We start from the raw sequence: 17,489 nt of genomic DNA on the forward strand, positions 1-17,489 counted from the left end.
AATTGAGGCATTCAAGGCAGCATTGGCTGATTATTTGGACAGTGATGAGCAGGGACATGGAAAAAAAGCAAGAAATTGACACTAGATAATAGAGCTGGATGAGAGATGGTGCAGACATGACAGACCAAATAGCCTCCTTCTGCTCCATAATAATTGTGATTCAAGATGTTGCTGTGGATCTGGAGTCACATACAAGGCTAGAGAGAGGACAGAAGGCAAATTTCCATTTCTTAGTAGCATTAGTGAAACAAGTGGGCTCTCACAAGAAACAGGCAATTACTTGGTCAGTTTTTGTTTTAATTACAGACTTATAAAAATTGACAACTTACATTTGAATTTACTTTTTGTGGTGGCATTTGAACTCTTGTCTTGAGATCCTTCGGTCAAACCCAGTGATTATAAACCAATATATTATTGTACCCACATATTGCAAAGAACACTACAAACAAGTGGCTAATTCAATGCCAAAATTAACGTCCAAAACTGTAGCAATTTATTACACAATGGATCGAAGTTAAAGAAGCCAGTTACACAGAACATTCTACACATAATTACAATTCAACGTATGACAAGTTCAATTTTATTACAATTGTGTTCATTGCAAAATTATGGCACATTTATGAAAATAATGTAGACCATTGATGAAAGGCACATTGACATTAAAAGAAGCAGGTGCACTGGAGCATTCTTACAAACAAAAGCATAAACATCTCCGTAAAAATAAGCAGAAGCATTATATTTCAAGAAGCAAATGATCTGTGGCCTATTATGTAAAAGGGATTCCTTAAAACCTGAATCACAATGAATCTATAATTTATTATTTAAAAAAGTGTTACAGATGAGCCCTCTTTGTGTTCCTATTTACTAGGCATGAGCTCATCTGTACATGTGGTTCACCAAAATTTTAAAAAACAAATCACCGTGCAAGTAGGGATTTAGCAGTAAATCACCTCACATAATCAACATTTCAACTTTATTTTTCTCATTTTAAATGCAGTGATTGAAAATCAGGACCCAACCCTTCAAAACAACAGTACTATACTGTATTTCATTCTATGTTGCAGAATTTAATTAAAATTTGTGAGCAATGAACATGGACCTATAGTACAGCTTCTAGCAGTAGCAGAAGTACAAATAGAATGTATGTGAATAAATGTAAAGCATCATCCATCCACAAGACAAATCAAACTGTTTCTCATCTAATGAATTAATTCTGATGTTCCCCCTAACCCCCACAGATCTAATAAAATATGGATCAGTCTTAAACCTTAACGGTAAAAGATTTTCCTGCTCCTCAGATGCTGCCTGACCTGCTGTGCTTTTTCAGCACCATTCTAATCTTAAACCTTAATGGAAAACCCCTGAAGTATTGTTTTCTCGCATCCTTACGTGATTCTTTTGACTTTTCAAGAAAAAATTGCAAGAAGGAAAAGCAAAGACCGCACATGTTTGTAACTTTTTTGTATGTTATAACGTAGCACACACACACACAGCCAGCACACACAATAAACAACTGTGGAAATCATACAAATACAATGTACACAAGATGAAGGATGGGTTAGAGGTGCCATAAATATATCCTCAGCTTCAGATATTTTGGAAGGTTAGATTGAACTTTTCTGAATGTAAATTAAGAATCAATGAAGACCCACAAGGAATCTCACAATTTAATCTCAGATCTATCCACTCTGACATTTGCTTAACATTCATCATTTATCCTGTTTTTCTGATGAAAATAGTTTTATCAGAAGAATTGAAACAGAAATCAAATGGTTTGATCTTGTATTGGCTTCATGTTTTAAATAATTTAAATATATATATTTTTGTCAGTCTTTGCTGTGCAATTGTTTACTTATTAAATAATTACTTCATAAAATGAATGCATCTGTTATTAGAGACCCTTGACAATAAAGGGTCTGATAAAGGATCAATGTCCAAATTATTATTGTGTCTTTTCACTTTGTAGGTATTGACTGGCCTGCATTTCCTGTTTTTAGATTGCAGATCCTTAATATGAAGGCAGCTCATCTTATGACTATGAATTGTGCATTGTTAATAATTGGAACAAAAACTTTCACTTCAACTTGCTCAACTTTGTTGGTAATTTCTTTATGAAACAAACATTTTGTCCCCCAACACTGTTGACCTGTTTTTGTATTCCCTCTCTATCGACCCCTTTCCCAATATCTATAAATTACCTTGATGTAGTTGGGAGACAACTGAAGTCTATCATGATCTTTTCAATAATTATTTCTTTAAGACTTTAAAATACTAAGATCTTCCAATTTAAATAGAATTTTTAAATAAATGGAATCACTGAAAACATGAATCTACACTTACTATCTGAGTCACTACATTCCATGTTGCACCTATTAATGCAAACTTTGGCATATCCAAGCAGAGTTTATAATATTTATGCCCTCCTCCAACAGAGAAACCCTTTTCCTAGTCACATTTCAAATGATGTTAAAACACCACCAATTTAACGGATCATTGCACATTATCATAAACATTTAATTTAATGCATATTGCCTGTCTATATCTGCTAAAAAAAAGCTTTCCAGTAGAAAACTGGAAAGAATTATCACCGGTTATAAAGTTAGGTAAATATTTTGGACAAAGTAGCCCCAACAGCCAGCATTTGCAGAATCCATGCAGTTCATATGAAAAAAAACACAGCAAGTAAACTCTGTATCCAATGCATCCAACTCATGTTTCCAGAAATAAAATCTTCAAATGTACATGAATGCTGAGGAAAATTATCCAAGTTATGAGAAAAAACCTTGTAATGTCACTCAAACTACAGGGAGCTCTGATTTACGAACATCCAACTTATGAATGCTCACACTTCGGAACACAATCCCATACAGGGGTGACATTTTAAAGATCTGACAAGGCAGTTTCCTCTTACATATGACTGGCTGTTTTATTTTGTCCTGCACTGTGTTCCAACTTGCATATGAATTGATATGCGAATGAAATCAAGAATGGAACCCATTTGGATCCTGGGCCTGCCTAAGTGATGGTACAAGCTGAAAATGTGTTGCTGGAAAAGCGCAGCGGATCAGGCAGCATCTAAGGAGCAGGAGAATCGACGTTTCAGGCATGAGCCCTTCTTCAGGAATGAGCATCCTGCTCCTTGGATGCTGCGCTTTTCCAGCAACACATTTTCAGCTCTGATCTCCAGCATCTGCAGTCCTCACGTTCTCCTAAGTGATGATACAAAGCTACTATGAAAGAGCCTACCTGATACCTTAAAGTTACTTTTTTGCCATATGGGTGTAATGTATAAGTACTATATTAATAATGCATTACTCTCCTGAAAATGATATTGAGATCATTAAGAATATTTTCCAATAAGCAAGATTTCCACTTTTTCTTGGCCTCTTTATACGTGAATAACTAGTTAAAACGTAAAGGAAGAATTGTTGCCTGCTATCAGCTCAATATTGCCAATACTAACCAGCTGCAGCAACATGACACTTAAGGCACATATGTCTTTACACGCCTCAATGCTGCTGGAACACAATGAGATACATCTGCGTCTCAAGGACATGGCAAATTTCAACATTCACAAGTCAAGGCTTTGAAAAGGCAATTTCTCTCTTTCATAAAAATTAAACACTTCTTCAGAAGTTAACATAATTGCTTAGAAATTAAATATAGTATTTATGATCAAAAAACTACATCTGCCTGGAATGCCTTAAAACATGATACACATCTATGTTATGCATATTTACAATAAATTAAAGGTTTCCTTGTCCCATCAGCCCGACCTATCCTTTCCCGCCTGTTTGTACAGTATCTGTCCCTGATGCACAATGTTCAAACATTGTAACACATTTAACCTCTTTATACAGAAGTAGACTTACTTATTTGTTTATCTTTACTTAGCATTTAGGTAAATTTTACTGATAAAATGGGTAACAAAAAATACATTTATACCTCAGCTAAGCTCATGATAAGCAGACCAGTCTCTTAGCTTCTGATTACCAAGAAGTTCCAGCTGATAATTCTTCAAAATTAGGATTGTTACATAGAAAATTACAGTAGATTTCACAGGAGGTAGTGTCCGGGAACAATAAACATCCACGGCGATCAGACGATGAGGCGATATATCCATGAATTCTGTGATCAGTACCAACATTTCATTATTAAAGAGTATCTACGAAGCTATTAAACTTCTGTGGGACTTTTTGTTGTATAAAATAGATCCATTTTCAATCTTGTTTAAATACTGATTAATTGGCAGCTTTTTTAAGCTGGATCTGGAATGGGAAAAAGATATATTATAAATAGTACAAAAAGTTCTCATGGGTCATAGAGACAATGACCACCATGACAAACTGTTACAATTTTTCTTTGAAGCATTCAGTGACACTTTAATTTAGAGTAAATCCACCTAGCCACAAGACCCACAGATCTCTGTACTCCCTGTTTTGCATTACAATAGCATTGACAGCTGGGCATTCAGGTGGCTTGATCTTAATCTATAATGGTCACTTTAAATTTCTCTATATGTTTATCACTCTCTCTGCTCCAATGAGTCACTCCTGAAAACCTACCTCTTTGATCAAACTTTTGGTCAATTGTCAAATGTAAGGTGGTGCCAAATATTATCTGAAACACTCCTGTGATGTTTTCACAAACTAAAAAGTGTGAAATAAAGGCAGGATCTTGCATTGAAAGTAGTCTAAACAAAATATTTATTAAATTTATGATCTATTTAGAAAATGCTCTATATTTTCCTTCCATGTGCACTTCTGCAGATTGTTTAGCCTGGAGATATTCGAGGACCACAATATCTGACATTACTGATGCTCTATTTGGTGAGGCCATGAGATTTGCTGCCCCCATTAGAAATATGGACGATCCTGATTGCACGGTCATTGCTAGTGTTCTCTCCTCCAGCTGGCCCAGATTTCTCTGTAATAAACAGGGTAACTTAATGATGACTGGCTCATTATTGGTTACTGAGACATTTCCTAATTAAAGCAGAACTGTTGCAAAACAAATCTTGAAATTGGACAATGATTTCAGGTGAGACAACAAACTAAAGCCCATAAACTCAGACGCTTTCAGGTGGTGTAAAAATCCCATGGCATTATATGAAAGATGTTATTCATGGTGTGCTGTTCTGTATTTCTCCCTCAAACATCAATGTCACAAAAGCTAAGATCTGCCTATCATCTCTTGGCTATCTTGCTGTATGAAAATTGGCTGCTGCCTTCTCTACATCACACCAGCGAATGGATTACAAGAACTACCTTGCTGATTGCAAAGTGCTTTGGGGTTATGAAAGGCTTCCTATAATTGCACAGGTTTTTGTGCATGCCTGTTTTAGACTTCAAAGAACGACACTCCACATGACCCTCAAACCAGCTTCCGAAGAAATAGTTTGTTCGTGGCATCACACAATTGAATAGCAACACAGAATGTACTGTGGGACATCTCACCTCATCAAGAAGAGCCCACACAGTGGAATCTTGTAAAACTGACAACCTAATGGCAGTGATGGGATTCAGTCGCTGGTCAATAGCACCTTCAGCTACTCCATTTGCAAATATGCCTATGCACAAGGAAGAAAGAGAAGAACATATGAGTTTGTTTTGTGTTGAGGCCACTACCTAAGTGAAATGTGGCCACAAATTATATATCAAATTAATGAGAAGAGGGATACAAAAAAAAAGTAGAAACCTCAGAAAGAATGTTATTCATCGTTAATGAAAATGCAGCTGAGGCACAAACATACCTTAGAACATTAGAACAGAAGAACAAGGAGCAGGAGTAGGCAATTCAGTCCCATGAGCCTCCTCCGCCATTTTATACGATCATAGCTGACCTCGTCTTGACCATAACTCCCTTTTCCTGCCCACTTCCCATAACCCATCAACCTGGTACTAATTAAGTACACTGAAGGAGGAGGAGATAGATTTTTTAATGTCCCAGCATCCACCACACTCTAGGGTAGCAACTTCCACAGATTCATGACCATTTGAGAGAGGTAATTTCTCCTCATCTTGGTTTTAAATCTTCTAGCCCCTATCCTAAGACGATGACTTCTTATTCTGGATGATTTATGTTGATGGAACTATTGATGCAAATACTCAACTTTTACAATACTATCTTCAATAATCAGGACTCTTACACTCTACTCTGACGATGTTAACCGAATAGCAAGATATGCTGCCCAAACAAAAACTGCAGAAATGGCATTTTGAGCCAAAGCAGAGGGAGACATTTTTCTTCCTGGGAAAGTTACTTATCTTCCCTAGTAGTCATGATTTGGAGATGCTGGTGTTGGACTGGGGTGTACAAAGTTAAAAATCACACAACACCAGGTTATAGTCCAACAGGTTTCATTGGAATCTGGATTAGTGGTGCTGGAAGAGCACAGCAGTTCAGGCAGCATCCGAGGAGCAGTAATGGAAGCACACTAGCTTTCGGAGTGACGTTCCTTCATCAGGTCATAGTGACGCTCCTTCATCAGGTGATACTATCACCTGATGAAGGAGCGTCGCTCCGAAAGCTAGTGTGCTTCCATTACTGCTCCTCGGATGCTGCCTGAACTGCTGTGCTCTTCCAGCACCACTAATCCAGATTCCAATGAAACCTGTTGGACTATAACCTGGTGTTGTGTGATTTTTAACTTTATCTTCCCTAGTCGTCTTATGTATAACAATTTTGAACAACACAGATTTGATACAATACACATGAAGGGCAACAACTCTTCCTGGCTAAGAATGCAATTGTAAAGATAATAGAGTCAATTGAATAGGCATAGAAAGGGTAATAACAGCCTGAAATTCACAAGTATCATTTATCACCCTGTTTATTCAGGCAGTTTGGTTGCTGCCATCTTGGCGAGTGTTATTTTCTCAGGAAGGTAGCACCTGTAAAAAGCAAATTTTTTTGTAAATTTTTTATTGGGAAAAAAAGATTAACATTTTTTACAAAATTATAAAATCTCTACAAAACAGTATAGCGATCTTATTCTATAACAATAATAACAGAAAACAAACTACCACTCTACTCCACAAACCACTGAGGAGAGAGAAAGAAAAACCTACACAAACTACAACTTAATAAACAATTAAAAATAAACTAAATTAAACAGAGTTGAACCAAGGCAAATTAAATTACATTAAGTTAAGTTACCGCACTCAGTGCAATCCCACCAAAGCTCCCCACCACTGGGAGCATCAGTAGGCAAACCTGTACAGGCAAGCACACCAGACATAGCCCTCACAACTAAATAAAGGCCCTGATCAATATAGCCAACAAGTCTGCATCTATAGAATTCAGAAAGAGCCGCCATTTTCTATAAAACAGTTTCATTTTCTGGTGCACTATACTTGCAAGAAAGTCCAGGGGATGTGCTCCATAACTAATCTACACCAGCCCTAGAATGCCGAGGGATTCTCCATCACCCAGCTCATTCGGATGTTCTTCCTTGCACAGAATGGAAGAATATTAAACAGTTTCTTCTCATGCGCGTCCAAAGAGGGGAGATTTGGCAAACCCAAGAAGAGGGACACCGGATCCACCTTGACCTCAATTCCCAAGACCCCTTCCAAAACACTCGCTTTGGCACCTCAATACCTACGAAGCTTGTGGCATGACCACAAGCAACAAGTAAGAGTACAAACCTCTGTTTTATATTTGGGGCACATTGGGGACGCTCCTGTCTTAAACTTTGCAAGCTGCTCCAGTGCCAAATGAGTACCTTCAGCTGCACAGCCTGCATCCTATTGCAAATCGAAATCTACCTTACATTCTCCCAAATATTCTCCCACGCCTCTGACTAGATCTCCACCCCCAATTCTTGAGTCCAGATTCCACACAGCTGCTCAATATCCTTTGAGATACTACCTCCTAACAAATGATAGTGGGTACTGACCAAGAGAGCACCAGTGGACCGAAACACTCTCCTCTCCATATCTGACTTATAGGGACTAACCATCAAGGTAGTCTTTTTCTGTATCTGTCTTTATCCGAAAGTAATGAAAGAGATCCCTCCTAGATAGTTCATAATTCTGGCTCAGCTGCTTGAAAGACATCATGACCTCCCTCTCAACTTGATCTCCCAAACAGAAGACTCCTCTAGATTTCCAGACCCTAAAGCCAGAATTCATCGATCCTGGCCAGAATCCTAACATTCCTACTATGGGAGTGAAAGGAGAAGTTTTTTTTGTAAATTGCCCTCACCTTGTCACATCATTCTCCATGCTTTAACCGCGTTAAGGACAATCAGATTTCTGCAATGGTCCATAATGATGTCGAACAATTCTTCCGTCACCTCCGCCTCCGAGCTTACTTTCACAATCAGGACTCCCGCCCACCTTCCGAGGACCCCTTCGCTAACCTCCAACACACTGCATCCACCTGGACACCCCACGCTGGCCTATTACCTGCCCTCGACCTCTTCATTTCCAACTGCCGCCGGGACATTAACCGCTTCAACCTGTCGATCCCCCTCCCCCACTCCAACCTCTCACCCTCACAACGCGGAGCCCTCCAATCCCTCTGCTCCAATCCCAACCTCACCATCAAGCAAGCGGATAAAGGGGGCGCAGTGGTAGTCTGGCGCACTGACCTCTACACCGCTGAGGCCAAACATCAACTCGAGGACACCTCTTCCTACTGCCCCCTCGACCATGACCCCACCCCCCATCACCAAACCATTATCTCCCAGACCATACAGAACCTCATCACCTCAGGAGATCTCCCATCCACAGCTTCCAACCTCATAGTGCAGGAACCCCGCACTGCCCGGTTCTACCTCCTTCCCAAGATCCACAAGCCTGACCACCCTGGCCGACCCATTGTCTCAGCATGTTCCTGCCCCACTGAACTCATCTCTACCTACCTCGACACTGTCCTACCCCCCCCCCCCTAGTCCAGGAACTCCCCACATACGTTCAAGACACCACCCACGCCCTCCACCTCCTCCAAGACTTCCGTTTCCCCGGCCCCCAACGCCTCATCTTCACCATGGATATCCAATCCCTCTACACCTCCATCCGCCACGACCAGGGCCTCCAAGCCCTCTGTTTTTTCCTCTCCAGATGTCCCCAACAGTACCCTTCCACTGACACTCTCATTCATTTGGCTGAACTGGTCCTCACCCTTAACAATTTCTCCTTTGAATCCTCCCACTTCCTCCAAACCAAAGGGGTAGCCATGGGCACACGTATGGGCCCCAGCTATGCCGGTCTCTTTGTTGGCTACATAGAGCAGTTGATCTTCCGTAATTACACCGGCACCACTCCCCACCTCTTCCTCCGCTACATTGATGACTGCATTGGCGCCACCTCGTGCTCCCGCGAGGAGGTTGAGCAATTCATCAACTTCACCAACACATTCCACCCTGACCTTAAATTTACCTGGACCATCTCTGACACCTCCCTCCCCTTCCTGGACCTCTCCACCTCCATTAATGACGACCGACTTGACACTGACATTTTTTACAAACCCACCAACTCCCACAGCTACCTGGATTACACCTCTTCCCACCCTACCTCTTGCAAAAATGCCATTCCGTATTCCCAATTCCTCCGCCTCCGCCGGATCTGTTCCCAGGAGGACCAGTTCCACCACAGAACACACCAGATGGCCTCCTTCTTTAGAGACCGCAAATTCCCTTCCCACATGGTTAAAGAGGCCCTCCAACGCATCTCGTCCACATCCCGCACCTCTGCCCTCAGACCCCACCCCTCCAACCGTAACAAGGACAGAACGCCCCTGGTGCTCACCTTCCACCCTACAAACCTTCGCATAAACCAAATCATCCGCCGACATTTCCGCCACCTCCAAACAGACCCCACTACCAGGGATATATTTCCCTCCCCACCCCTTTCCGCCTTCCGCAAAGACCGTTCCCTCCATGACTACCTGGTCAGGTCCACGCCCCCAAACAACCCACCCTCCAATCCGGGCACTTTCCCCTGCCACCGCAAGAACTGTAAAACCTGCGCCCACACCTCCTCCCTCACCTCTATCCAAGGCCCTAAAGGATCCTTCCACATCTATCAAAGTTTTACTTGCACATCCACTAATATCATTTATTGTATCCGTTGCTCCCGATGCGGTCTCCTCTACATTGGGGAGACTGGGCGCCTCCTAGTAGAGCCCTTTAGGGAACATCTCCGGGACACCCGCACCAATCAACCAAACCACCCCGTGGCCCAACATTTCAACTCCCCCTCCCACTCTGCCGAGGACATGGAGGTCGTGGGCCTCCTTCACCGCCGCTCCCTCACCACCAAACGCCTGGAGGAAGAACGCCTCATCTTCCGCCTCGGAACACTTCAACCCCAGGGCATCAATGTGGACTTCAACAGTTTCCTCATTTCCCCTTCCCCCACCTCACCCTAGTTCTAAACTTCCAGCTCTGTAAGTGTCCCCTTGACTTGCCTGGACTTGTCCTACCTGCCTATCTCCTTTTCCACCTATCCACTCCACCCTCTCCTCCTTGACCTATCACCTTCATCCCCTCCCCCACTCACCCATTGTACTCTATGCTGCTTTCTCCCCACCCCACCCTCCACTAGCTTATCTCTCCACACTTCAGGCTCACTGCTTTTATTCCTGATGAAGGGCTTTTGCCCGAAACGTCGATTTCAAAGCTATTTGGATGCTGCCTGAACTGCTGTGCTCTTCCAGCACCACTAATCCAGAATGGCCCTCATCTTGTCCATAAACAACAAATTGATGAGGGGGCATTTTGCCTGGGAGGCCTCGAAGTCCAGCCAAATGGACCGTGAGTCCTGGCAAGCCCAGTCAGCCACATAGGTTAGTAAGAAACTCAATTGATATTTCTTAAAATCTGGGAAATCCACACCTCCCATCCCCTGTGGAAGCTGCAACTTGGCAAGCTTAATAAGAGAGGCTGCCTATGATGCCAGATGAATGATCCAAGCAAACTGTTAATCCTCCGTTGTGCTTGCCTGGGCAGCATCAAAGGAACCATTCTCATGGGATATAATTAACAAGGAAGAACATTCATTTTGAACAGAGCTAATCCATCCAATCCGGATATCAGAAGATCCTCCCGGTGCCGAAGGTCCTGTCTTATCTTCTCTAGCAACTGCACAAAATTAGCTTTATATAATTGATCAAAGGCTGGGGTGATAAAAAATGCCTAAATACAAGAAACCCACCTGAGAACACCTGAAAGAGAAACAGGTTCCATCCCAAAGATCAGATATTCTAATAAGGCTCCCGACAGGCATGGCCTCCGACTTCATACAATTCATTTTATACCCCCAAGAAAGAACCAAATAAATTTATCACTTGTATTAAACGGGGCATAGATATCATCGGATCAGTTAACTAGAGAAGAGTATCATCTGCATAAAGGGTGATCTTATGCCTGCCTGATCCTACCTCCGGGGCAATTATATTGGAATTCCTCCGGATAGCCTCTGCCAATGGCTCAATCACCAATGTAAATAATAGCGATGAAAAGGGGCACCCTTATCAGCTGCCTCTACCGATACTAAAATTGTCCAACCTTATGCCATTAGTGAGAACTGCTGCTTTAGGATCACTATATAACACTGCCACCTACCTGGCAAAAGCCCCTCTAAGTCCAAACCGCTCCCGGACATAAAAAAAGAAATATGGCTACTCCACCCAGTCAAATACTTTCTCTGCATCCAGGGAGACTACCAAGCCCGGAATCGACCCTTGCTGGCATAACTGGACTATGTTCAATACTCTAATATTATTAGAAGATGCGTGACCTTTAATAAAACCTGTCTGGTCCTCCTTTACAATGAATTTGAAAACCCTTTCCAACCTCAACGCCAGCATTTTCAACAGAATTTTAAAATCCACCTCAATAATGATATGGGCCTGTACGAAGTACAATCCTCTGGGGCTTTCCCTTTCTTGCGAATAAGAGAAATATTTGCTTCTCTCAGAGAGGTTGGGAGACAGTCCTGACTGTACGAGTAGTTGTACATATCCAACAGTGGCTGGCCAGCATGTCTATAAACTCCTTGTAAAACTAACTTTGGAGTCTGTCTGGGCCGGGCGCTTTACTACTCTGGAGCTGCCTCACCACCTCTGTATCTCTTGGATTGTCAGAGGGCATTCAAAAGAGACGCTTGCTCCAAAGTTACACCTGGGAGGTCCAGAGTCTTAAAAAAGGATTCCATCTTCACCAACCTGTCTTCACAGCCCTCTGACTGGTACAGCTCAGAGTAGAACTTCCTAAATGCTGTGTTAATTTTTTTGGAATCACAAGTGAAAGTACCAGCACTCTGTCTAAAGGATGTGATGGATTGGGCGGGGGGCGGGGGGGCGGTGGAGGGCGCTCTTCTTTCTGGCAAGGTATGCTATATATCTACCCCGTTTATCACCATACTCAAATACCCTCTGTTTTGCAAAGGAGATTTCCATCTTTGCTGTCTGGGTGAGCGCAGCATTCAAAGTAACCCTGAGGGCTGTAATCCACTGCAACTTGGTTCCTGCTAGTCTGTCAAAGTATGCTCTTTCAGTTGCCTTCAGGCCAGCCTCCAGCAAACACTGCTGCTCTCCCCTCTGCCGCTTACGGGTCGCCGGAGTAAGAAATAATCAAACCCCATGCAGAGACCTTGGCAGTCTCCCAGAGCCCTGACGGATTACTGGCCGTACCCGAATTAATGTCCAAAAATTTTAAATTCCCGCAAAGAATACCCTCGAAATTTGCTATCCTTTAGGAGGAAAGGATCCATGCACCAAAGCCACGAGCCTGTCCCATTACCACTGGTCTTAATGTCCACATGCCACATGATCAGAAATGGCTATGTTTCCATTACTGCAAAACAGTGTCGAATTCAAAAAGGTCAATGGGGCAAAAAACATGTCAATCTTAGTATAGCACTTCAGTGGATTAGGGAAAAAGGTGAAATCCCTACCTTCAGGGTGAAGACATCTCCACACATCCACCAACCCTAGCTCCCTACTCAGGTCCACCAACTGCCTAGATTGCGAGGACATATCCATAAGGCCCCTAGGCATCCTGTCCACTTCGGGGTCAATAACCCGATTAAACTCTCCCCCTATAATTGTATGACGCGCCCCAAGGGCTATCAACCTGGAAAGTGCATCCGTTAAAAATTTGAGAGGATGTGCTGGGGGCAGTATACTTTCAAAATCCCAAACTCCTTTCCCTGTATTAGAGCTTTAAGAATCATAAACCACTCATATTCATCCTTAATTTGGTCTAACAGTTGAAATGGGAGATTATTCTGGATGAGGATAGCAACTCCTCTACTTTTTGAATTAAAGGAGGAGGAAAACACCCGTCCGAGCCCTCCTGTTGCAACTTCAGATGTTCCTTATTGGTTAGATGTTGTTCCTTGCAGCAAGGCTACATCGACCCTCTCTTTTCTAAGGCTTGAAAGTATCTTTTTTCTCTTAATTGGTGAATGACTTCCCTTAACATTCCAGGTGCACCATTTAAGCGAAATGGTTAGCCACACCTTTCAAAATAGTCTGTGACCCCCTCGGAGGAAGAACCCCACTCAATGTGCCAAGTGAGAATTGCTTCAAAATACAACTGCCAAAACTACAAATCAAAGCTTCTAATAACTACTTCTACAACAAACCAACATATAACCCAAATGAAAGGAGACTTTTCCCCCTTGCCCACAGGGGGCGCTCATACTACCCACTAACCCCTTCGTGGCTCCTTCTAGCTGAAGCCATGCCCCAGCCCCAGACAAAACAAAATAAGAAAAAGTTACATGCGTCTTATAACAAGAAAATTAAAAGGTTGCACTCAACCTGTCCCATCCATACTTTAACCCTAGGCACTGCTGGGGAAAAAAAAACTCACCCCTCTCCCAACCGCCCTCCCCACCTGTCCATCCCATTCTAAGAAAGACAAACAAAAGGGAAATGATGACAAAAAAAACCAAAGGATAATGGGAATGGTGACAGAAGGGAAAAGAGAGAGAAAAAGGAAAGACAATTGGGACTCCCACATATTAAAAAAAAATCCCAACAACCAAGTAGACTACAGAGAAAACAAAGTAAACACCATTGTTCATATTAATTGAGCCAGCCAGTCTATTTTAAATGTATCCAGGAAGTCCTTTGCCTTTTCCAGTGAATCAAAATTAAACACGGTCCTTCCGTGGCTGAAATGTAATATCGCTGGAAATCCTACAGTGTATCGGATATTCAAGTCCATCAGCCGTCTTTTTACCTCAAAGGCCTTCCTCTTGCAGATCACAGCCACAGAAAAGTCTTGGAAGAGTGTAATTCATGATCTTTTGTACATCAGGGCCTGTGGATCCTTCCCCGGTGCTCTCAGCACCATTTGCATATCTCTGTAGTGCTGGAGTCATACTTGGACCGGGCGGGGGCACTGGTCCAACCTGGGCCTGTGCATGGTGACCCAGTGGGCCCGCCCGACCCGCACCTGACCTGCCCCAAATTCCAGCTTCAAAAACTGTGGGAGCCATTGCTCCAAGAAGCTGACGAGCTGGCCTTCTTCTTCCCGTTCCGGCAGCCCGACCAGGCGGACGTTCTTCCGAAGGCCTTGTTTTTCGAGATCATTGACCTGCTCTACCAAGGCCCGTACCTACCTCTGCAGGGCCCGGATCCAACCCTCTGAGGATTCCACCATGATTGTGGACACCACAGTCCGCTGCTCTACCTCCACAATGCTCTGCCCGAGATGCTCGATCTCCTGGTCATGCTTCTGCAGCATGGCTGAGACTGGTTCCAGCCTGGTCTGGGTCTGCCCCAATCGCTGAATCGCTCTTCTCTCAGAGTTTCACAAACTCCAAGACAAGGCTCTGCTCCACAGGTAAGTCCTCGGGACCAATTGCGGAGGCCAATGCCATAGCTGCGGGCGTGTCCGTTGCTGCATGGGATTATCATCACGGTCCCTTCCCTTTAGTCAGTTTTCCAAATCACTTAAACTGACACACAGTAATTCTGGGGGTCAAAAACGATCGATGTTTCCTACAATGGGTAATGAAGGGAGGGTGAGTGCACCGCTTTGTCTGGGTTCTGGTGCAGAGAACAGCAGGGCAGACCTACTGGAATGCCGCCATCTTGGATCTTCCTGAAAACAGCAAATTTTAATATTTTGGATTTTAATTGCCATTTTGGGGCAAGAATCTGTGTCTGGCATTTAGCAAGCTAAGTGTAGTTCTTAAAGGGAGCACTGCAGCCATGTGGAAAGACGGCCTCGAAAGATTGTAGGTTTTTTTTCTGGTGGAGCTAAGTGGAACAAATATTAAGGTTGAGTAAGTGATGTTAGAGTTACAATGCCAGAAAGCATTCGAGCAATTCTTTGAGTGGTGCCATAACTGGGTGAACATTTTCCTTGCATGAATTTTGAAAATTGTGACAACAAAGTTCAAGAGAATGTTACTGCTGTAAAATCAACGTACAACTTTCCACAGGTACTGGAGATGTCAGCAGAGAAACACTGACAAGACGTACTAAAGATAAACCAGATGCTTCTCACCTTTAAGGATAAATTGGATAATTGCAGTGTTGATTTCCCCGAAAGCTTACTTCATCCACAGTTCATTGAAAGAAAATCACACTGGAGCATAGGAGGTTGAGATGTGACCATTTAGAGGTTTATAAAATCATGCAAGGTATAGATAGCGTTAATGACCAGTATCTTTTCTCCTAGATGGGGGATTTCAAAAGTAGGGGGCATACTTTTAGGGTGAGAGGAGAAGGATTAAAAAAAAACACATAAAGGGGCAAATTTTTTTTTTACCCAGAGGGTGGTTAATATATGAATAAATTTCCTGTGGAAGTAGTGGCTGCAGGTACAGTTACAACATTTAAAAAACACTTAAATAATTTAGTAATAAAAACTTTGGAGGGACATGGGCCAGGAGCAGGCAAGTGGGACTAGTTTATTTTGGGATTATGGTTGGCATATGCTAAAGAATTTGTTCAATGCCGGACAATTATGATTTTGTGTGACTCTATGTTACAACTTTAACTTGTTTTTAAAAAGATGGAAGCTTTAAAAGAGTTATGACCAAGGGGAGGTTGTGGTGTCAGCACTGGTCGAGTAATTCAGACTAATGTTCTGGAATATGGGTTTGAAACCCACCGTAGCAGATGGTGAAATTTGAATTTAAAAAATTTGTGATTGAAAACTAGTCTCTTGGTGACGATTGTTAACTATTGGAAAAAACATTCTATGGGGTTTACTGATGTCCTCTAGGGAAAGAAATCTGTCATCCTTACCTGGTCAGGCCTACATGTGACTTGAGACCCAAACCAATGTGGTTGACTGTTATTTGCCCTCTGAAATGCCCCACTCAGTTCAAGGACAAGTAAGGATGGATAACATACATTGGCATTGTGAATCACATCCAAATCCCATTCAAGAATTGTGATTGAAATGAGCTGTTTATTTGATTTGATTTATTATTGTCATATGTACCAAGATACAGTGAAAAGTATTGTTCTGCGTGCTATCCAGACAAATTGTAAGTACGTCAGAGTAATAGAACAGAATGCAAAATATAGTGTTACGGCTGTAGAGAATGTGCAGAGAAAAGTAAGCTCGAATAAATGAAAGATCTGTCAATAAGTCAGATAACAAAGGGGAAAGAAGCTGTTCTTGAATCTGTTGCTACATTTTTTTCAAACTTTTGTATCTGCTGCCTGATGGATGAGGGTGGAAGAGAGTATACCTGGGAGAAAGAGGGATCTTTAATTATGTTGGCTGATTTCCTGAGGCAGCAGGAAATGTAGACAGAGTAAAATGGAAGGAAGACTGGTTTGTAACTATTTATTGCCATCCCACTAATACTGAGACCCACTTAAGTCACAGCATCCCTGTAAAATGCTCTTCAAATGCAGTCAACAAATATTTGAAAATAGACATTTTCTCAGGTACCATTCTTTGAGGAAATATCTGAAATGTTAAGGCTTAAACTTGGCTTATAGTGTAAAAACTAATGACAAATCAAACCACTAGATGGAGTACTTCATTACAGTTGGGTGGTAATTTGCTCCATGAATAGAATCTCCTCTTTACAAGCAGCATTGTAGCTTTGCATTAGTTACGGATATTTACCGGTGTTTTCAAAGCGCTTCTCAGTGTTAGATTTTAGGATCCAATCTGAAATCTGTCATCCTGCTACATGTTTATCACTTGTTGAGTGTTGTCACATATCACCTTGAGCTGCCAATGATTTGAAGCACAAAGCAAGCTGGGAGAACAGTACCTCATTTTCTGTTTAGGTACCTTACAGCCTTCAAGACTCAACATCGAGTGTAACAATGTAAGAGTATGAACATCTCTTTCCATGTCTATTATCTAATCCTAATTCCCAGGTCCTGTCATGGGATGGGTTGCTTTCAGCACAGCCAACCCATTTTCAACTACTCATAGCTCCTGTTATCATCTGTCGAGCTTCTCTTATTCTCTGCCTTACTATCAACAATCCCCTTGTCTGCCTACATTTTGTTTTCCCGCTCCCTCTCTCTCTGCCCTTCATTTCCAC

The 17,489-nt window shown here is 42.3% G+C and overlaps 1 protein-coding gene across 1 annotated transcript in view; it reads right to left on the reverse strand.

Moving 5' to 3' along the window:
• Positions 1-454: 454 nt before the first annotated feature.
• mgat4a (alpha-1,3-mannosyl-glycoprotein 4-beta-N-acetylglucosaminyltransferase A) overlaps positions 455-17,489 on the reverse strand; it is a 269,718-nt gene continuing 252,683 nt past the window's right edge. The window contains exons 14-15 of the mRNA XM_072577031.1: positions 5,457-5,569; positions 455-4,268 (exon numbers count right to left, since the gene is read on the reverse strand). Coding sequence (XP_072433132.1) covers positions 4,242-4,268; positions 5,457-5,569 — 140 coding nt within the window. The 3' untranslated portion in view covers positions 455-4,241. The remainder of the gene's footprint in view (positions 4,269-5,456; positions 5,570-17,489) is intronic.

This window comes from Chiloscyllium punctatum, chromosome 9 (genome assembly GCF_047496795.1).
Source record: "Chiloscyllium punctatum isolate Juve2018m chromosome 9, sChiPun1.3, whole genome shotgun sequence".
Lineage (NCBI taxonomy): Eukaryota > Metazoa > Chordata > Chondrichthyes > Orectolobiformes > Hemiscylliidae > Chiloscyllium > Chiloscyllium punctatum.